This window comes from Ranitomeya variabilis, chromosome 4 (assembly GCF_051348905.1).
Source record: "Ranitomeya variabilis isolate aRanVar5 chromosome 4, aRanVar5.hap1, whole genome shotgun sequence".
NCBI classification, from domain to species: Eukaryota; Metazoa; Chordata; class Amphibia; order Anura; family Dendrobatidae; genus Ranitomeya; species Ranitomeya variabilis.
In genome coordinates, this window is record NC_135235.1 from 183,869,705 (window position 1) to 183,890,004 (window position 20,300).

A 20,300-nucleotide genomic window follows, 5' to 3' on the forward strand; every position below is an offset into this window, starting at 1 on the left:
GAAAACCTATCCTGGAGGGTCACCTTAGGTTCCTGTTCAGCCTGACTGCCCACCAGCTCAATAGTCTGCTGTTGCTGCAAGGCCTTAGATTGCAGGCCTTACAGTTCAAGAGACAGACCCTGCAATTTTTCAACAAGGACTGCGATGGGGTCCATAACAAGATGCAAAATGGTGTGGCCAGTGAAAATGTCACGAGGTGACGGTCTTTAGTACGGGAGAGGGGTCTCAAACTTTCCCTGCACCTGGGATTCTAATTATCCCTGTCCCAAAGGTATTCTTAAAGGTTGAGAAGCTTGGGTCTATGACTTTACTATGCTCTTGTTATACCTTGATCTGTCCCCTCCCCGACCTCCATGAGGCCTTGGACAGAAATAAAAGATAAACAAGACACAAAGACAAAACAAGGATAACAGAAAAACACTATCATACAAAAGCACACACCAACAATAGGGAGGAGGGTAGGAAGAATAAACTAAATAGGTATAGGGACCAGGAGATAAACTCTCACTTACAGCAGCAAACAACAGATTACTACTACTACAACTCCAATCGAACTGCTCAGCTTTAGCACTTAGCACAAGAAGACACATCTTTCACAGACAAGGACTAAAGCCCAGAACTAGTATTAATAAAGGGAGTGTATGATAAGAAGTTGCAGCTGAGAACAACCAGGCTGTATGGTCTCCGCCAGCATGGAAAGTATTCTTATCCCTCTCAGTTCAGAAATAGAGGAAATCTATTTAAAATAGGACATAAATCACACCATCTCTAAAGAGGAACAGGACTGTGATTCATTACCCAACGTGACCTTCTAACTCCAGGTCTTCCAGGAGGACATGACAGTACCACAGCCTTCATAGCCCCCTACACAAACCTTATTATGGCCTCCATATACAGAATAATGGACTTCCCACAGGTCCCTGTGTGCATGACGCACCACAACAGTATGAAGATAAAATTGTCACTCACATGATGAGCTAATACATTTTAATGAGGAATTAGAGAAGAAGAATAAATTTCCAGAGTTCTAAGAAAAGAAGCTCTAAAATAGTAACCATATATTTTGGTCTATAAGTTACACTTTTTTCCTCCAAAGGAGGAAAAAAAAAAACAATAAAAGTACACATATTTAGTATCGCCGCGTCCGTAACGACCCAACCTATAAAACTGCCCCACTAGTTAACCCCTTCAGTAAACACCGTAAGAAAAAAAAAAAAAAACGAGGCAAAAAACAACGCTTTATTATCATACCGCCGAACAAAAAGTGGAATAACACGCGATCAAAAAGACTGATATAAATAACCATGGTACCGCTGAAAATGAAATCTTGTCCCACAAAAAACGAGCCACCATACAGCATCATCAGCAAAAAAATAAAAAAGTTATAGTCCTGAGAATAAAGCGATACCAAAATAATTATTTTTTCTATAAAATAGTTTTTATCGTATAAAAGCACCAAAACATAAAAAAAATGATATAAATGAGATATCTCTGTAATCTTACTGACCCGATGAATAAAACTGCTTTATCAATTTTGCCAAACGCGGAACGGTATAAACGCCTCCCCCAAAAGAAATTCATGAATAGCTGGTTTTTGATCACTCTGCCTCACAAAAATCGGAATAAAAAGCGATCAAAAAATGTCACGTGTCCGAAAATGTTACCAATAAAAACGTCAACTCGTCCCGCAAAAAACAAGATCTCACATGACTCTGTGGACTCAAATATGGAAAAATTATAGCTCTCAAAATGTGGTAACGCAAAAAATATTTTTTGCAATGAAAAGCGTCTTTCAGTGTGTGACGGCTGCCAATCATAAAAATCCGCTAAAAAACCCGCTATAAAAGTAAATCAAACCCCCTTTCATCACCCCCTTAGTTAGGGAAAAATAAAAAAATAAAAAAAATGTATTTATTTCCATTTTCCCATTAGGGTTAGGGTTAGGGCTAGGGTTAGGGCTAGGGTTGGGGCTAGGGTTAGGGCTAGTGTTAGGGCTAGGGTTAGGGCTAGGGTTGGGGCTAGGGTTAGGGTTAGGGCTAGGGTTAGGGTTGGGGCTAGGGTTAGGGCTAGTGTTACGGCTAGTGTTAGGGCTAGTGATAGGGCTAGGGTTATTGCTAGGGTTAGGGCTAGGGTTAGGGCTAGGGTTGGGGCTAGGGTTAGGGCTACAGTTAGGGTTGGGGCTAAAGATAGGGTTAGGGTTTGGATTACATTTACGGTTGGGAATAGGGTTGGGTGTGTCTGGGTTAGAGGTGTGGTTAGGGTTACTGTTGGGATTAGGGTAAGGGGTGTGTTTGGATTAGGGTTTCAGTTATAATTGGGGGGTTTCCACTGTTTAGGCACATCAGGGGCTCTCCAAATGGGACATGGCATCCGATCTCAATTCCAGCCAATTCTGCGTTGAAAAAGGAAAACAGTGCTCCTTCCCTTCAGAGCTCTCCCGTGTGCCCAAACAGGGGTTTACCCCAACATATTGGATATCAGCGTACTCAGGACAAATTGGACATCATCTTTTGGGGTCCAATTTCTCCTGCTACCCTTGGGAAAATACAAAACTGGGGGCCAAAAAATAAGTTTTGTGGGAAAAAAAGGATTTTTTATTTTCACGGCTCTGCGTTGTAAACTGTAGTGAAACACTTGGGGGTTCAAAGTTCTCACAACACATCTAGATAAGTTCCTTGGGGTGTCTAGTTTCCAATATGGGGTCACTTGTGGGGGGTTTGTACTGTTTGGGTACATCAGGGGCTCTGCAAATGCAACGTGACGCCTGCAGACCAATCCATTTAAGTCTGCATTCCAAATGGCGCTCCTTCACTTCCGAGCTCTGTCATGCACCCAAACAGTGGTTCCTCCCTACATATGGGGTATCAGCGTACTCAGGACAAATTGGAAAACAACTTTTGGGGTCCAATTTATCCTGATACCCTTGTGAAAATACAAAACTGGGGGCTAAAAAATCATTTTTGTGAAAAAAAAAAGAATTTTTATTTTCACGGCTCTGCGTTATAAACTGTAGTGAAACACTTGGGGGTTCAAAGCTCTCAAAACACATCTAGATAAGTTCCTTAGGGGGTCTACTTTCCAAAATGGTGTCACTTGTGGGGGTTTTTAATGTTTAGGCACATCAGGGGCTCTCCAAACGCAACATGGCATCCCATCTTAATTCCAGTCAATTTTGCATTGAAAAGTAAAATAGCGCTCCTTCCCTTCCGAGCTCTGCTATGCGCCCAAACAGTGGTTTACCCCCACATATGGGGTATCGTCGTACTCAGGACAAATTGCACAACAAATTTTGTGGTCTAATTTCTTCTCTTACCCTTGGGGAAATTAAAAAATGGGGGCAAAAAATCATTTTTGTGAAAAAATATGATTTTTTATTTTTACGGCTCTGCATTGTAAACTTCTGTGAAGCACTTGTTGGGTCAAAGTGCTCAACACACATCTAGATAAGTTCTTTAAGGGGTCTACTTTCCAAAATGGTGTCACTTGTGGGGGGTTTCAATGTTTAGGCACATCAGGGGCTCTCCAAACGCAACATGGTGTCCCATCTCAATTCCAGTCAATTTTGCATTGAAAAGTCAAATGGCGCTCCTTCTCTTCCGAGCTCTGCCCTGCGCCCAAACAATGGTTTACACCCACATATGGGGTATCAGCATACTCAGGACAAATTGCACAACAATTTTTGGGGTCCAATTTCTTCTCTTACCCTTGGGAAAATAAAAAATTGAGGGCGAAAAGATCATTTTTGTGAAAAAATATGATTTTTTATTTTTACGGCTCTGCATTATAAACTTCTGTGAAGCACTTGGTGGGTCAAAGTGCTCACCACACATCTAGATAAGTTCCTTAGGGGGTCTACTTTCCAAAATGGTGTCACTTGTGGGGGGTTTCAATGTTTAGGCACATCAGGGGCTCTCCAAATGCAACATGGCGTCCCATCTCAATTCCAGTCAATTTTGCATTGAAAAGTCAAATGGCGCTCCTTTCCTTCTGAGCTCTGCCATGCGCCCAAACAGTGGTTTACCCCCACATATGGGGTATCAGCGTACTCAGGAGAAATTGTACAACAACGTTTGGGGTCTATTTTCTCCTGTTACCCTTGGTAAAATAAAACAAATTGGAGCTGAATTAAATTTTGTGTGAAAAAAAGTTAAATGTTCATTTTTATTTAAACATTCCAAAAATTCCTGTGAAACACCTGAAGGGTTAATAAACTTCTTGAAAGTGGTTTTGAGTACCTTGAGGGGTGCAGTTTTTAGAATGGTGTCAAACTTGGGTATTTTCTATCATATAGACCCCTCAAAATGACTTCAAATGAGATGTGGTCCCTAAAAAAAAATGGTGTTGTAAAAATGAGAAATTGCTGGTCAAATTTAACCCTTATAAGTCCGTCACAAAAAAAAATTTTGGTTCCAAAATTGTGCTGATGTAAAGTAGACATGTGGGAAATGTTACTTATTAAGTATTTTGCGTGACATATGTCTGTGATTTAAGGGCATAAAAATTCAAAGTTGGAAAATTGCGAAATTTTCAAAATTTTCACCAAATATTCATTTTTTTCACAAATAAACGCAAGTTATATCGAAGAAATTTTACCACTATCATGATGTACAATATGTTACGAGAAAACATTGTCAGAATCGCCAAGATCCGTTGAAGCGTTCCAGAGTTATAACCTCATAAAGGGACAGTGGTCAGAATTGTAAAAATTGGCCCGGTTATTAACGTGCAAACCACCCTTGGGGGTGAAGGGGTTAAAGACATCAGATAATCATATTCAGCTGAAGCACCACTGCACCTAGAAAGCTCCTTTACTTCAGCTTGGTCACTGCAGATTGCTCTAACATTGACAGTCAGCTGATGCATCAGGTGACCTCTTGAAGGATGGTGGGAGTGGTCACCAGCCACATCAGCAGACCCAGCAGCAATGCAATTACACCAGCAGGCCACCGGGGAAAAACTGCATTAACCCCCAACGGCATGAAAGAAAAAAGTTTTAATCTGAGGGAAACCAGATCTGCCACAAATCCAAAAATGAATCGTGACCGTTTCACTGTGGGGAACTCACCAATGCACCGTGAGACTTTTCCTCACCGTCCTAGCGGTGATCTCACCAAGGTCACCACAGTTCATTGGCCTGGCTTGGAATGCAGCCTCAGTGACCAGCAGTAACCTTGATGAAGTCACCGGTAGTCACTGAGGCAGTGCTTGCAGCAGCTCATTGCCCTGTGGGGTATGGACGCCAAACTATACAGTTGGGGTTCGCCCATCTCTACAGAACACAAATCCAAAGGTGCTACATTCGTCCTGAATTTGAGATTGGTGAAAGTTTAGATAGATATTATCTCAGTTTTTATACCTATAACCACTTCTGCGGGTAAGAAAAACTGTGATACACATGCAGAGGATATACACTGTTGTGAATTAGACTTTTTGGCTCCCTCTTGTGGTTACTAGTGATATTACTCTGGGAGTTTCTTCCCTCAGTTTGCACCCACCTGGGCCGTTAGTCCAGGGGTGTTGCTATATAAACTTCCTGGATCCTTAGTCCAATGCCTGGCATCGTTGTAATCAGATCCTTTCTGTTTGCTCCTATCTGCTGGTCCCGGTTCGTGCTAAATTAAGCTAAGTCCTGCTTCTTTGTTTTTTGGGTTATTTGCTTGCTCTTATTTTTGTCCAGCTTGTACTAAATGTGATTCCTGACCTTGCTGGAAGCTCTAGGGGGCTGGTGTTCTCCCCCCGGGCCGTTAGATGGTTCGGGGGTTCTTGAATTTCCAGCGTGGATATTTTTGATAGGGTTTTTGCTGACCATATAAGTTATCTTACTATATTCTGCTATTAGCTAGTGGGCCTCTCTTTGCTAAATACCTAGCTCATTCTTATGTTTGTCTTTTCCTCTTACCTCACCGTTATTATTTGTTGGGGGCTTGTATCCAACTTTTGGGGTCTTTTCTCTGGAGGCAAGAAAGGTCTTTCTTTTCCCTTCTAGGGTTAGTTAGTTCTCCGGCTGGCGCGAGACGTCTAGAATCAACGTAGGCACGTTCCCCGGCTGCTGTTATTTGTGGTGTTAGGATTAGATATATGGTCAGCCCAGTTACCACTGCCCTATGAGCTGGTTTTTGTGTTTGCAGACTTAGTAAATATTTCTGAGACCCTCTGCCATTGGGGTCATAACAGTATGCCAGGCCAACATTGAATGTTTATGCATTGCAGAAGTGGGATAACAAGAAAGGAAATTCTGAGTTTTTTTTTTTTTTTCCTCTCTTTCTCCCCTTTACCTTTGAGTGGCTTGTGCTTGCTGCAGACATGAATGTCCAGACCTTGATTACAAGTGTAGACCAGCTTGCTGCTCGTGTGCAGGGCATACAAGATTTTGTTACCAGTAGTCCTATGTCTGAACCTAAAATACCTATTCCTGAACTGTTTTCTGGAGACCGATTTAGGTTTAGGAATTTCAAGAATAATTGTAAATTGTTTCTTTCTCTGAGACCCCGTTCATCTGGAGATTCAGCTCAGCAAGTTAAAATTGTTATTTCTTTTTTACGGGGCGACCCTCAGGATTGGGCTTTCTCGCTAGCGCCAGGAGATCCGGCATTGGCAAATATTGATGCGTTTTTTCTGGCGCTCGGATTGCTTTACGAGGAACCCAATCTTGAAGTTCAGGCAGAAAAAGCCTTGCTGGCTATTTCTCAGGGCCAGGATGAAGCTGAAGTGTATTGCCAAAAATTTCGGAAATGGTCCGTGCTTAGTCAGTGGAATGAGTGTGCTCTGGCCGCAAATTTCAGAAATGGCCTTTCTGAAGCCATTAAGAATGTGATGGTGGGTTTCCCCATTCCTACAAGTCTGAATGATTCCATGGCGCTGGCTATTCAAATTGACCGGCGTTTGCGGGAGCGCAAAACCGCTAATCCTCTGGTGCTGTTGTCTGAACAAACACCTGATTTAATGCAATGTGATAGAATTCAGACTAGAAATGAGCGGAAAAATCATAGACGTCAGAATGGGTTGTGTTTTTACTGTGGTGATTCTACACATGTTATATCAGCAGGCTCTAAACGCCTAACAAGGGTTGTTAGTCCTGTCGCCATTGGTAATTTGCAACCTAAATTTATTTTGTCTGTGACTTTAATTTGCTCATTGTCTTCTTACCCTGTTATGGCGTTTGTGGATTCAGGTGCTGCCCTGAGTCTTATGGATCTGTCATTCGCCAAGCGCTGTGGTTTTGTTCTTGAACCATTGGTAAATCCTATTCCTCTTAGAGGTATTGATGCTACGCCATTGGCGGAAAATAAACCGCAGTTTTGGACGCAGGTAACCATGTGCATGACTCCTGAACATCGGGAGGTGATTCGTTTTCTTGTTCTGCATAAAATGCATGATTTGGTCGTTTTGGGGCTGCCATGGTTACAGACCCACAATCCAGTCTTGGATTGGAAGGCAATGTCTGTGTCAAGTTGGGGCTGTCAGGGAATTCATGCTGATTCCCCACCGGTGTCTATTGCTTCCTCTACTCCTTCGGAATTCCTGAGTATTTGTCTGATTATCAGGATGTGTTCAGCGAGTCCAGATCCGGTGCTCTGCCTCCTCATAGGGACTGTGACTGCGCCATAGATTTGATTCCAGGTAGTAAATTTCCTAAGGGAAGATTATTTAATCTGTCTGTACCTAAGCATGCCGCAATGCGTTCGTATATCAAGGAGTCTCTGGAAAAGGGGCATATCCGTCCATCCTCTTCCCCTCTTGGTGCGGGATTCTTTTTTGTGGCCAAGAAGGACGGATCTTTGAGACCTTGTATTGACTATCGGCTTCTGAATAAAATCACTGTTAAATTTCAGTATCCTTTGCCTCTGTTGTCGGACTTGTTTGCCCGGATTAAAGGTGCCAAGTGGTTCACCAAGATAGATCTTCGTGGTGCGTACAACCTTGTGCGCATTAAGCAAGGAGATGAATGGAAGACTGCATTTAATACGCCCGAAGGTCATTTTGAGTACTTGGTGATGCCTTTTGGGCTCTCTAATGCTCCCTCAGTGTTTCAGTCCTTTATGCATGATATTTTCCGGAAGTATCTGGATAAATTTATGATTGTTTATCTGGATGATATTCTGGTTTTCTCTGAAGATTGGGACTCACATGTGGAGCAGGTCAGGATGGTGTTTCAGGTTTTGCGTGAGAATGCTTTGTTTGTTAAGGGCTCAAAGTGTCTCTTTGGAGTACAGAAGGTTCCCTTTTTGGGGTTTATTTTTTCCCCTTCTGCTGTGGAGATGGACCCAGTCAAGGTCCGAGCTATTCATGAGTGGACTCAACCCACGTCAGTTAAGAGTCTTCAGAAGTTCTTGGGTTTTGCTAACTTCTACCGTCGTTTTATCGCTAATTTTTCTAGCGTTGTTAAACCTTTGACGGATATGACCAAGAAAGGTTCTGATGTTGCTAACTGGGCTCCTGCAGCCGTGGAGGCGTTCCAGGAGTTGAAACGCCGGTTTACTTCGGCGCCTGTTTTGTGTCAGCCTGATGTCTCACTTCCCTTTCAGGTCGAAGTGGATGCTTCTGAGATTGGGGCAGGGGCCGTTTTGTCACAGAGAGGCCCTGGTTGCTCGGTAATGAGACCATGTGCTTTCTTCTCTAGGAAGTTTTCGCCTGCTGAGCAAAATTATGATGTTGGCAATCGGGAGTTGCTGGCCATGAAGTGGGCATTTGAGGAGTGGCGTCATTGGCTCGAGGGTGCTAAGCATCGTGTGGTGGTCTTGACTGATCACAAAAATTTGATGTATCTCGAGTCTGCTAAACGCCTGAATCCTAGACAGGCCCGCTGGTCATTGTTTTTCTCCCGTTTTGACTTTGTGGTCTCGTATTTACCAGGTTCAAAGAATGTGAAGGCTGATGCTCTTTCAAGGAGCTTTGTGCCTGACTCTCCTGGAGTCGCAGAACCAGTTGGTATTCTTAAAGAGGGAGTTATTTTGTCAGCCATTTCTCCTGATTTGCGACGCGTGTTGCAGAGATTTCAGGCTGGTAGACCTGACTCTTGTCCACCTGACAGACTGTTTGTTCCTGATAAGTGGACCAGCAGAGTCATTTCCGAGGTTCATTCCTCGGTGTTGGCAGGTCATCCGGGAATTTTTGGCACCAGAGATCTGGTGGCTAGGTCCTTTTGGTGGCCTTCCTTGTCACGGGATGTGCGGTCATTTGTGCAGTCCTGTGGGACTTGTGCTCGAGCTAAGCCTTGCTGTTCTCGTGCCAGCGGGTTGCTCTTGCCCTTGCCTGTCCCGAAGAGGCCTTGGACACACATTTCCATGGATTTCATTTCTGATCTCCCGGTGTCTCAGGGTATGTCTGTCATCTGGGTGGTATGTGATCGCTTTTCGAAAATGGTCCATTTGGTGCCTTTGCCTAAGCTGCCTTCCTCTTCCGATCTGGTTCCTGTGTTCTTTCAGAATGTGGTTCGCTTACACAGCATTCCTGAGAATATTGTGTCTGACAGAGGATCCCAGTTTGTTTCCAGGTTCTGGCGATCCTTTTGTGCTAGGATGGGCATTGATTTGTCGTTCTCGTCTGCCTTTCATCCTCAGACTAATGGACAAACGGAGCGAACTAATCAGACTCTGGAGGCTTATTTGAGGTGTTTTGTTTCGGCAGATCAGGATGATTGGGTGACCTTCTTGCCGTTGGCTGAGTTTGCCCTTAATAATCGGGCTAGTTCCGCTACTTTGGTTTCGCCATTTTTCTGCAACTCTGGTTTCCATCCTCGTTTTTCCTCGGGACATGTGGAGCCTTCTGACTGTCCTGGGGTAGATTCTGTGGTGGATAGGTTGCAGCAGATCTGGAATCATGTGGTGGACAACTTAAAATTGTCACAGGAGAAGGCTCAGCGTTTTGCCAACCGCCACCGCGGTGTGGGTCCCCGACTTCGTGTTGGGGATTTGGTGTGGCTGTCTTCTCGATTTGTTCCTATGAAGGTCTCCTCTCCTAAATTTAAGCCTCGCTTCATCGGTCCTTACAAGATATTGGAAATCCTTAATCCAGTGTCCTTTCGCTTGGATCTTCCGGTGTCGTTTGCCATTCACAACGTGTTCCATAGGTCCTTGTTGCGACGCTACGTTGTGCCTGTGGTTCCTTCTGCTGAGCCTCCTGCTCCGGTGTTGGTTGAGGGCGAGATGGAGTACGTGGTGGAGAAGATCTTGGATTCTCGTCTCTCCAGACGGAGACTTCAGTATCTGGTCAAGTGGAAGGGCTATGGTCAGGAGGATAATTCCTGGGTGGTTGCCTCTGACGTGCATGCGGCCGATTTAGTTCGTGCCTTTCACGCTGCTCATCCTGATCACCCTGGTTGTCTTGGTGAGGGTTCGGTGACCCCTCCTTAAGGGGGGGGTACTGTTGTGAATTAGACTTTTTGGCTCCCTCTTGTTGTTACTAGTGATATTACTCTGGGAGTTTCTTCCCTCAGTTTGCACCCACCTGGGCCGTTAGTCCAGGGGTGTTGCTATATAAACTTCCTGGATCCTTAGTCCAGTGCCTGGCATCGTTGTAATCAGATCCTTTCTGTTTGCTCCTATCTGCTGGTCCCGGTTCGTGCTAAATTAAGCTAAGTCCTGCTTCTTTGTTTTTTGGGTTATTTGCTTGCTCTTATTTTTGTCCAGCTTGTACTAAATGTGATTCCTGACCTTGCTGGAAGCTCTAGGGGGCTGATGTTCTCCCCCCGGGCCGTTAGACGGTTCGGGGGTTCTTGAATTTCCAGCGTGGATATTTTTGATAGGGTTTTTGCTGACCATATAAGTTATCTTACTATATTCTGCTATTAGCTAGTGGGCCTCTCTTTGCTAAATACCTAGCTCATTCTTACGTTTGTCTTTTCCTCTTACCTCACCATTATTATTTGTTGGGGGCTTGTATCCAACTTTTGGGGTCTTTTCTCTGGAGGCAAGAAAGGTCTTTCTTTTCCCTTCTAGGGTTAGTTAGTTCTCCGGCTGGCGCGAGACGTCTAGAATCAACGTAGGCACGTTCCCCGGCTGCTGTTATTTGTGGTGCTAGGATTAGATATATGGTCAGCCCAGTTACCACTGCCCTATGAGCTGGTTTTTGTGTTTGCAGACTTAGTAAATATTTCTGAGACCCTCTGCCATTGGGGTCATAACAATACACACAGCAAGGTTGTTATCCTCCACACAATCTTGGGTAAAATGTTTTTCGACAGCTTTCTGGTGCTTTAGCAAAGGACAGAATCCAATTAAATTACGCTTTTTACCACAGAAAGAACTCGCCCCTTAACTGTTTTTCAGAGCATATAAGGAGGACTTTGGCTTTTGGGAGTACCGTAGGGGCCGAAGTCAAAGCACGTCTATCCCTCAGGCATCCATATATTCATATGGCCGAGCCATGGCAGCCTCAAACGACTCAGGAGTTTTGTAAAGCACCAGTGCGTCTTTTAATCATTCATACATTACCTGACAAAACTGACTACTCAGAGCAAGATCTTTCCACATGTTGTCATTAGCCCATTCATGGAACTCAGAGCAGAATTCCTCTGCTGGCTGGTCTCTCTGCTGGAGCTTATGTAGCTTTGACTCAGCAAGAGAGACATGGTCTGGATCATTATACACAAGACCTAGGGCCTCACAAAACCCATTGACTGACGGGAAAGCCAGTGAGTTTGACAGAAGTGAATAGGCCCAAACATAAGTATCTCCCTGAAGTAGGAAAATAACAATCCAATCCCTACCCATAGCTCCTGACTCCCAGATGAATGCATACAAAGGCTAAAGGCTAAAATGAAGCTTGCAGGCTTCACAGAAAGCAACAAATTTATCCCATCCCCCAGAAAACCTATCCTGGAGGGTCACCTTAGGTTCCTGTTCAGCCTGACTGCCCACCAGCTCAATAGTCTGCTGTTGCTGCAAGGCCTTAGATTGCAAGCCTTACAGTTCAAGAGACAGACCCTGCAATTTTTCAACAAGGACTGCGATGGGGTCCATAACAAGATGCAAAATGGTGTGGCCAGTGAAAATGTCACGAGGTGACGGTCTTTAGTACGGGAGAGGGGTCTCAAACTTTCCCTGCACCTGGGATTCTAATTATCCCTGTCCCAAAGGTATTCTTAAAGGTTGAGAAGCTTGGGTCTATGACTTTACTATGCTCTTGTTATACCTTGATCTGTCCCCTCCCCGACCTCCATGAGGCCTTGGACAGAAATAAAAGATAAACAAGACACAAAGACAAAACAAGGATAACAGAAAAACACTATCATACAAAAGCACACACCAACAATAGGGAGGAGGGTAGGAAGAATAAACTAAATAGGTATAGGGACCAGGAGATAAACTCTCACTTACAGCAGCAAACAACAGATTACTACTACTACAACTCCAATCGAACTGCTCAGCTTTAGCACTTAGCACAAGAAGACACATCTTTCACAGACAAGGACTAAAGCCCAGAACTAGTATTAATAAAGGGAGTGTATGATAAGAAGTTGCAGCTGAGAACAACCAGGCTGTATGGTCTCCGCCAGCATGGAAAGTATTCTTATCCCTCTCAGTTCAGAAATAGAGGAAATCTATTTAAAATAGGACATAAATCACACCATCTCTAAAGAGGAACAGGACTGTGATTCATTACCCAACGTGACCTTCTAACTCCAGGTCTTCCAGGAGGACATGACAGTACCACAGCCTTCATAGCCCCCTACACAAACCTTATTATGGCCTCCATATACAGAATAATGGACTTCCCACAGGTCCCTGTGTGCATGACGCACCACAACAGTATGAAGATAAAATTGTCACTCACATGATGAGCTAATACATTTTAATGAGGAATTAGAGAAGAAGAATAAATTTCCAGAGTTCTAAGAAAAGAAGCTCTAAAATAGTAACCATATATTTTGGTCTATAAGATACACTTTTTTCCTCCAAAGTTTTGGAGGAATCTGTGGGGTGCATCTTATAGTCCGGATGTACTTTATCTTATAGTCTGATTGTGGGGGACGATCAGCAGCGGAGCAGCGGGTCACAGTAGTCAAAATTGACTGCCACAGCTAACACATATGCCCGCAGCTAACAAGAATGAATATTCACTGCTCCCCATGCCAATAGTCCCTCCCACCTCTATGCACTGAAGCTGACACCGAGAAGGGGGGGACTATGGGTGTGGGGAGCATAGTCCCTCCCACTGGACATCACACACAGCAGCGTTGCCTCTCTATCTGGCTCCTCACAAGGTCTCAAGCTTGAAAAAGTTCAACTTATGATTGCAATAATTTAAAAAGACTTAATTTTAGCCAAGTATCTTTCTCCACATTTTTGCTTCAATTTTTTTTCTCCTCCTCTAAAACTTAGCTGCGTCTTATGGTCTGATGCATCTTATAGTCTGAAAAAGACAGTATTTTATGGAAAATACAACATATAATAACTGTATATGTCTTATATTGCCTTTACATTGATACATATATGATTACATATATAAAAAAGAACATCTTGCATTGTGATATGAAATACACCTTCTTATCCTTCATTTCTTTTTTTCAGATTATCTACACAATAAGAAATCCGCGAGATATTATTGTGTCCTATTTCCAATACAGCAAGATTTTTAATATCTGTGAAGCTTTGGAAGATTTTGAGAAATTCATAGATGAATTTTTACAGGGAAATGGTAATATTTTCACTTAAAGGAATATGTAATAAGAAAAATACAGCTCTGGCAAAAGTTTAGAGACCACTGCAAAATGTTCAGTTTGTCTGATTTTTCTCTTTACATGCATTTTTTTTAGTAAAATGTAAATTGTTCATTTATTCTATAAACTTCTGACGTCTCTGAATTTCCAAGCAATGCATTTTTTTTTTTCTGAAAAAGAAAAATGGTAAAAATTAAAAAAACAAAAGCAAAGTGCTTTCAGACCTCAAACGTAAAAAAAAACAAGTTCATAATCATATAGAAACAATAATACTAATGTTTTAACCCCTTAATGACCCCAGTTTTTTTCGGTTTTGCATTTTCGTTTTTCACTCTCCTTTTTCCCAGAGCCATAACTTTTTATTTTTCTGTCAATATGGTCATGTGAGGACTTATTTTTTACGAGTTGTAGTTTTAACCCCCGGAACACTGCGACAAAACATGATTGCAGCATTCCAGTGGCATAGGGAAGCATCGTGCAGGGAGGGGGCTCCCTGCGTGCTTCCCTGAGACCCTCGGAACAATGCGATGTGATCGCGTTGCTCCAAGCATCTCCTCCCTGCAGGCCCCGGATCCAAGATGGCAGCGGGGGGTCCTTCTGGGTCCTCCAGGGAGGTGGATTGCAAGCGCCTGCTGAGAGCAGGAGCCGGCAAGCCTCCTGCACTGCCTGTCAGAATGCTGATCTGACACAGTGCTTTGCAAAGTGTCAGATCAGCAATCTGACATGATACAGTGATGTCCCACCCTGGCACAAAGTAAAAAAGCAGAAGAAAAAATTAACATGTGTAAAAGAAAAAAAAAAAAGAAAAAATCCTAAATAAATAAAAAAAAATATTGTTCCAATAAATACATTTCTTTACGTTAATAAAAAAAACAATAAAAGTACATATATTTAGCATCGCCGCATCCGTAACATCCCGACCTATAAAACTGTCCCACTAGTTAACCCCTTCAGTGAACACCGTAAAAAAAACTAGGCAAAAAACAAAGCTTTATCATACCGCCGAACAAAAAGTAGAATAACACGCAATCAAAAACACGGATACAAATAAACATGGTACCGCTGAAAATGTCATCTTGTCCCGCAAAAAACGAGCCACCATACAGCATCATCAGCGAAAAAAAAAAATTATAGCCCTCAGAATCAAGCGATGCAAAAATAATTATTTTTTCTATAAAATAGTTTTTATTGTATAAAAATGCCAAAAACATAAAAAAAATAAATGAGGTATCGCTGTAATCATACTGACCCAAAGAATAAAACTGCTTTATCAATTTTAACAAGCGCGGAACGGTATAAACGCCCCCCCAAAAGAAATTCATGAATTGCTGTTTTTGTTCATTCTGCCTAACAAAAATTGAAATAAAAAGTGATCAAAAAACTTAATGTGCCCAAAAATGTTACCAATAAAAATGTCAACTCGTCCCGCAAAAAACAAGACCTCACAAGACTCTGTAGACCAAAATATGGAAAAATTATAGCTCTCAAAATGTGGTAACGCAAATAATATTTTTTGCAATAAAAAGTGTATTTTAGTGTGTGACAGCTGCCAAACATAAAAACCCGCTATAAATAGTAAATAAATCTGCCTTAGTAAGGTAAAAATAATAAAATAAAAAAGTATTCATTCCCATTTTCCCATTAGGGTTAGGGTTGAGGCTAAAGTTAGGATTAGGTCTAAAGTTAGGGTTGCTTCTAAAGTTAGGGTTAGGGTTGGGGCTAAAGTTAAGGTTGGGGCTAGAGTTGGGGATAGGGTTTGAATTATGTTTACGGTTGGGTTAGGGTTGTGTCAGAGTTAGGGGTGTGGTTAGGGTTATGGTTAGGGTTGGGATTAGGGTTAGGGGTGTGTTGGGGTTAGGGGTGTGTTGGGGTTGGGATTAGGGTAAGGACGGTGTTTGGGTTAGAGGTATGGCTAGGGTTGGGATTAGGGTAAGGGGTGTGTTGGGGTTAGGGTTGGGATTAGGGTTAGGGGCGTGTTGGGGTCAGGGTTGGAGTTAGAATTAGGAAGTTTCCACTGTTTAGGCACATCAGGAGCTCTGCAATGCAACAAATGCAACATGACGTCCGATCTCAATTCCATCCAATTCTGCATTGAAAAAGTAAAACGGTGCTCCTTCCCTTCCGAGCTCTGCTGTGCACCCAAACAGTGGTTTACCTATATATATATATATATATATATATATATATATATATATATATATATATATATATATTATACAATATTTTATTTTCACCGCTCTGCATTATAATCTTTGGTGAAACACTTGGGGGTTAAAAGTTCTCACAACACATCTAGATAAGTTCCTTGGGGGTCTAGTTTCCAATATGGGGTCACTTGTGGGGGTTTCTACTGTTTAGGTACATCAGGGGCTCTGTAAACCCAATGTGATGCCCGCAAACCATTCCATCAAAGTCTGCATTCCAAAATGCCACTTCTTCCCTTCCGAGCTCTGCCATGCATTCAAACAGTAGTTTTCTCTCACATATGGGGTATCAGCGTACTCAGGACAAATTGCACAAATTGGGAAAATACAAAATTGGGGGCTAAAAAATAATTTTTGTGGAAAAAAAATATTTTTTATTTTTCATGGCTCTACATTATAAACTACTGTGAAACACTTGGGGGTTCAAAGTACTCACCACACATCTATATAAGTTCCTTCGGGGTCTACTTTCAAAATGGTGTAACTTTTGGGGGGTTTCCTATGTTTAGGCACATCAGGGTCTCTCCAAATGCGACATGGCGTCCTATCTCAATTCCAGCCAATTTTTCATTGAAAAGTCAAATGGCACTTCTTCTCTTCCAAGCTCTGCCGTGCGCCCAAACAGTGGTTTACCCCCACATATGGGGTATCCGCATACTCATGACAATCTGAACAACAACTTTTGACATCCAGTTTCTCCTGTTACCCTTGGGAAAATAAAAATTTGGGGGCTAAAAAATCATATTTGTGGGAAAAAATAATATTTTATTTTCACTGCTCTGCATTATAAACTTTAGTGAAACACTTGGGGGTTCAAAGTTCTCACAACACATCTAGATATGTTCCTTGGGGGTCTACTTTCAAAATGGTGTCACTTGTGGGGGGTTTCCTATGTTTAGGCACATCAGGGGCTCTCCAAACGCGACATGGCGTCCTATCTCAATTCCAGCCAATTTTGCATTGAAAAGTCAAATGGCACTTCTTCTCTTCCAAGCTCAGTCATGCGTCCAAACAGTGGTGTAACTCCACATATGGGGTAACGGCGTACTCAGGACAAATTGTACAACAACTGTTGGGGTCCAATTTCTCCTGATACCCTTGGTGAAATAAAACAAATTGAATCTGAATTAATGCTTTTGTGAAAAAAAGTTAAATGTTCATTTTTTAAAAAATATTCCAAAAATTCCTGTGAAGCACTTGAAGAGTTAATAATCTTCTTAAATGTGGTTTTGAGCACCTTGAGGGGTGCAGTTTTTAGAATGGTGTAACTTTTTGATATTTTCTATCATATAGACCCCTCAAAGTGACTTCAAATGTGATGTGGTCCCTAATCCCTAAAAAAATAAATAATGTTGTAAAAATGAGAAATTGATGGTCAATTTTAACCCTTATAACTCCCTAACAAAAGAAAATGTGCTTTCAAAATTGTGCTAATGTAAAGTACACATGTGGGAAATGCTAGTTATTAAGTATTTTGTGTAACATATCATATTATTTCACAAATAAACCCAAGTAATATCAAAGAAATGTTACCACTGTCTTGAAGTACGATATGTCACGAGAAAACATTTGTCAGAATCATTGGGATCCATTGAAGCGTTCCAGAGTTATAACCTCATAAAGGGACCGTGGTCAGAATTGTAAAAATTGGCCCTGTCATTAACGTGCAAACCACCCTTGGGGGTAAAGGGGTTCAAAATAGAATAGATAAAAAAAAAAAAATATATATATATATATATATACAGTGGGGCAAAAAAGTATTTAGTCAGTCAGCAATAGTGCAAGTTCCACCACTTAAAAAGATGAGAGGCGTCTGTAATTTACATCATAGGTAGACCTCAACTATGGGAGACAAACTGAGACAAAAAAATCCAGAAAATCACATTGTCTGTTTTTTTAACATTTTATTTGCATATTATGGTGGAAAATAAGTATTTGGTCAGAAACAAACAATCAAGATTTCTGGCTCTCACAGACCTGTAACTTCTTCTTTAAGAGTCTCCTCTTTCCTCCACTCATTACCTGTAGTAATAGCACCTGTTTAAACTTGTTATCAGTATAAAAAGACACCTGTGCACACCCTCAAACAGTCTGACTCCAAACTCCACTATGGTGAAGACCAAAGAGCTGTCAAAGGACACCAGAAACAAAATTGTAGCCCTGCACCAGGCTGGGAAGACTGAATCAGCAATAGCCAACCAGCTTGGAGTGAAAAAATCAACAGTGGGAGCAATAATTAGAAAATGGAAGACATTCAAGACCACTGATAATCTCCCTCGATCTGGGGCTCCACGCAAAATCCCACCCCGTGGGGTCAGAATGATCACAAGAACGGTGAGCAAAAATCCCAGAACCACGCGGGGGGACCTAGTGAATGAACTGCAGAGAGCTGGGACCAATGTAACAAGGCCTACCATAAGTAACACACTACGCCACCATGGACTCAGATCCTGCAGTGCCAGACGTGTCCCACTGCTTAAGCCAGTACATGTCCGGGCCCGTCTGAAGTTTGCTAGAGAGCATTTGGATGATCCAGAGGAGTTTTGGGAGAATGTCCTATGGTCTGATGAAACCAAACTGGAACTGTTTGGTAGAAACACAACTTGTCGTGTTTGGAGGAAAAAGAATACTGAGTTGCATCCATCAAACACCATACCTACTGTAAAGCATGGTGGTGGAAACATCATGCTTTGGGGCTGTTTCTCTGCAAAGGGGCCAGGACGACTGATCCGGGTACATGAAAGAATGAATGGGGCCATGTATCGTGAGATTTTGAGTGCAAACCTCCTTCCATCAGCAAGGGCATTGAAGATGAAACATGGCTGGGTCTTTCAACATGACAATGATCCAAAGCACACCGCCAGGGCAACGAAGGAGTGGCTTCGTAAGAAGCATTTCAAGGTCCTGGAGTGGCCTAGCCAGTCTCCAGATCTCAACCCTATAGAAAACCTTTGGAATGAGTTGAAAGTCCGTGTTGTCAAGCGAAAAGCCAAAAACATCACTGCTCTAGAGGAGATCTGCATGGAGGAATGGGCCAACATACCATCAACAGTGTGTGGCAACCTTGTGAAGACTTACAGAAAACGTTTGACCTCTGTCATTGCCAACAAAGGATATATTACAAAGTATTGAGATGAAATTTTGTTTCTGACCAAATACTTATTTTCCACCATAATATGCAAATAAAATGTTAAAAAAACAGACAATGTGATTTTCTGGATTTTTTTGTCTCAGTTTGTCTCCCATAGTTGAGGTCTACCTATGATGTAAATTACAGACGCCTCTCATCTTTTTAAGTGGTGGAACTTGCACTATTGCTGACTGACTAAATACTTTTTTGCCCCACTGTATATATATATATATATATATATATATATATATATATACAGTTATATGAAAAAGTTTGGGCACCCCTATTATTCTTAAGCTTAATGTTTTATAAAAATTGTTTTTTTTTGCAACAGCTATGTCAGTTTCATATATCTAATAACTGTTGGACACAGTAATGTTTCTGCCTTGAAATGAGGTTTATTGTACTAACAGAAAATATGCAATCTGCATTCAAACAAAATTTGACAGGTGCATAAGTATCGGCACCCTTATCATTTTCTTGTTTTAAATACTCCTACCTACTTTTTACTGACTTACTAAAGCTCTTTTTTTGGTTTTGTAACCTCATTGAGCTTTGAACTTCATAGCCAGGTGTATGCAATCATGAGAAAAGCTACTTAAAGTGACCACTTGCAAGTTGTTCTCCTGTTTGAATCTCCTCTGAAGAGTGGCATCATGTGCTCCTCAAAACAACTGTCAAATGATCTGAAAACAAAGATTATTCAACATAGTTGTTCAGGGGAAGGATACAAAAAGCTGTCTCAGAGATTTAACCTGTCAATTTCCACTGTGAGGAACATAGTAAGGAAATGGAAGAACACAGGTACAGTTGTTGTTAAGGCCAGAAGTGGCAGGCCAAGAAAAACATCAGAAAGGCAGAGAAGAATGGTGAGATCAGTCAAGGACCATCCTCAGACCACCTCTAGAGAGCTGCAGCATCAACTTGCTGCAGATGGTGTCACTGTTTATCGGTCAACTATACAACGCACTTTGCACAAGGAGAAGCTGTATGGGAGAGTGATGCGAAAGAAGCCATTTCTGCAAGCACACCACAAACAGAGTCGGCTGAGGTATGTAAAAGCACATTTGGAGAAGCCCATTTATTTTTGGAAGAAGGTCCTGTGGACTGATGAAACCAAGATTGAGTTGTTTGGTCATACAAAAAGACGTTATGCATGGCAGCAAAAAAACACAGCATTCCAAGAAAAACACTTGCTACCCACAGTAAAATTTGGTGGAGGTTCCATCATGCTTTGGGGCTGTGTGGTCAATCCCGGCACCGGGAATCTTGTTAAAGTTGAGGGACGCAAGGATTCCTCTCAGTA

The 20,300-nt window shown here is 42.1% G+C and overlaps 1 protein-coding gene across 2 annotated transcripts in view; it reads left to right on the forward strand.

The window, feature by feature from the left end:
• Positions 1 to 20,300, forward strand: part of LOC143770136 (sulfotransferase 2B1-like) — a 297,130-nt gene that overhangs the window by 199,430 nt on the left and 77,400 nt on the right. For both annotated transcript variants that reach the window (XM_077259457.1, XM_077259458.1), the window contains one exon: positions 13,512 to 13,638. In XM_077259457.1, coding sequence (XP_077115572.1) covers positions 13,512 to 13,638 — 127 coding nt within the window. The remainder of the gene's footprint in view (positions 1 to 13,511; positions 13,639 to 20,300) is intronic.